The sequence below is a fragment of the Verticillium alfalfae genome, genomic scaffold, assembly GCF_000150825.1.
Source record: "Verticillium alfalfae VaMs.102 supercont1.6 genomic scaffold, whole genome shotgun sequence".
NCBI lineage: Eukaryota > Fungi > Ascomycota > Sordariomycetes > Glomerellales > Plectosphaerellaceae > Verticillium > Verticillium alfalfae.
In genome coordinates this window covers 578,777-580,531 of record NW_003315033.1, presented here as the reverse complement: position 1 = coordinate 580,531, position 1,755 = coordinate 578,777, and the positions used below count along the sequence as shown (strand labels likewise).

The following is a 1,755-nucleotide window of genomic DNA, read 5'->3' as shown; positions in this document are numbered from 1 at the left end:
CGACGACTACTTCGGAGCTGCCCTCCGGATCGTGTCTCGTCAGCGGCATTTTCGGGAAAGTCTTCGATGCAACATGGCTGGACATCCCAGTCCTCATTCGGACGGATAAGAAACGGCTTGCCGTGAACGAGAGCCCCCCATTTGTCTTGCATAAACAGGGCCCAGGCAAGACGGCGACGAAGTCCCTTCTCCCAGTCTGGAATGGCCCAGTCACTACAATCTACGTGAAGACCAAGACCCTGGGATAAGGCGATGAGTTGGGCAGTGACGTTCCAGGTATTGTTCTTTGCACGTTGTTGAATCAGAAGACCAGCCTGAAGAGTTGAAATTTTCGGCCGCTTCATGTCATCACTCATGGTTCGTAAAGCGAGAGCTTCGAGAGCCGTCTGATCTGGTTGCCAGGAGGATGTCGCCAGTGTGCGGTCGTACAGAGACCAGTCGAGAGCGAGTAGATAGACAGCAGCCAACAATGGCGGGGAGAACTCGTGATACGACCGGGCATACTTCTCGAGGAACACTTTTTTGTGGAGGATAGGAAAGCTGGGGTGTACAATGCGGAAGTAGAGGTTGACAAGGGACGAGCCCAGTGGATGAACAACTTTCTCGATGGCATCGAGATCAGCTATGCGCTGGGATTCCGATGTCGTTTCCTTGTCTCTGTGGATAAGGAAGACGGTCTGGTCATCGAGACGGCGGACAGATCTGGCGGTCGAGTCCTCGGCGCGGTGGAGGTCGAGCAGGCACGGCTCTCTGTAGTTGGTCAACCCGATATACTCGGAGTGCGTCTTGAGATGCAGGCCGAGAGTGCCATCGAGTAGAGAGGGCTGATGGTGAATGTAGGAGTAGCCGACTTGGTCTGAGCCGGCGAGCGAGGGAGAAAGAGCCTCGAGATGTTCTGGTGACGTTTGCCTGACGCATGTCAGTGAATGAAAGCGAGAGCGGTTTGCCTATACATACTCGAGGTCTTCGTAATGGTCCAGGGGCAAGGGAACAGATGTCGAGGCTGCGCCCGGTACCGAGGTCGGGCCTGAAGCCGAAGCTGCCGATGAAGAAGCGCCAGTGGAGCCGTTGGGCTGAGAACGGTGCTCGGCGGGATCGGTAGCCTTGCGGCGCTTGCGAGGCAAGGGCCCGCGGAGGTAGGTGCAAGGCTGGCCGTGGAAGGTGCACATGACACACTTGTCGCGACCCTCCTCACGAACGCATCGGGTCTTGCGCTGGCGGCAAATGTCACACGGGCGGCTCTGAGAAGACATGGCATTGTGAGAGTCGGGGCCGAGGCCGAGGCCGGGCGGGTTGCTGTGACCGTGGGCGTACCCATGGCCGTGTGCAAGGTGGCCCCCAGTACCGGGACTGGGGCCGTGGCTGGACATGGGAGCGGCAGTCGAGCCGGATCCAGGGGCTGAAGCCGAGGGGAATGGCATTGAGCCCGAACCAGCAGGTGGTGGCATCGGAGCAGGCGTTGCGGCATGTACCGGTGTGGGCACGGGCGCAGGCGCGGCGACGGCCGCTGGCGTAGGGGTTGGCAAATCCATGGACCCGAAGGCGGCAGCTGGATTCATCGTGGCGAGATAGATTAAAAGGCGTGAGAGATAGTACAGAAGATGCGATGATGTTGATCAGGTGTGTGTGTCATTGGCTGCAAGACCAAGGGATCGAGAGGTGGCGAAAATTGTCATGGCGGTCTTTCAGAGTTCCACGATAGATTTATGATCGATGGAGGATTGCCAGTATGAGCATGAGACTTAGATTGGTGTG

General features: G+C 57.8%; 1 protein-coding gene across 1 annotated transcript in view; it reads right to left on the bottom strand.

Moving 5' to 3' along the window:
• VDBG_05272 (transcription factor TamA) overlaps positions 1-1,559 on the bottom strand; it is a gene marked incomplete at both ends in the record, with an annotated part of 2,606 nt that extends 1,047 nt beyond the window's left edge. Inside the window, 2 exons of the mRNA XM_003004113.1 lie at positions 5-824; positions 954-1,559. Coding sequence (XP_003004159.1) covers positions 5-824; positions 954-1,559 — 1,426 coding nt within the window. The remainder of the gene's footprint in view (positions 1-4; positions 825-953) is intronic.
• Positions 1,560-1,755: the final 196 nt, after the last annotated feature.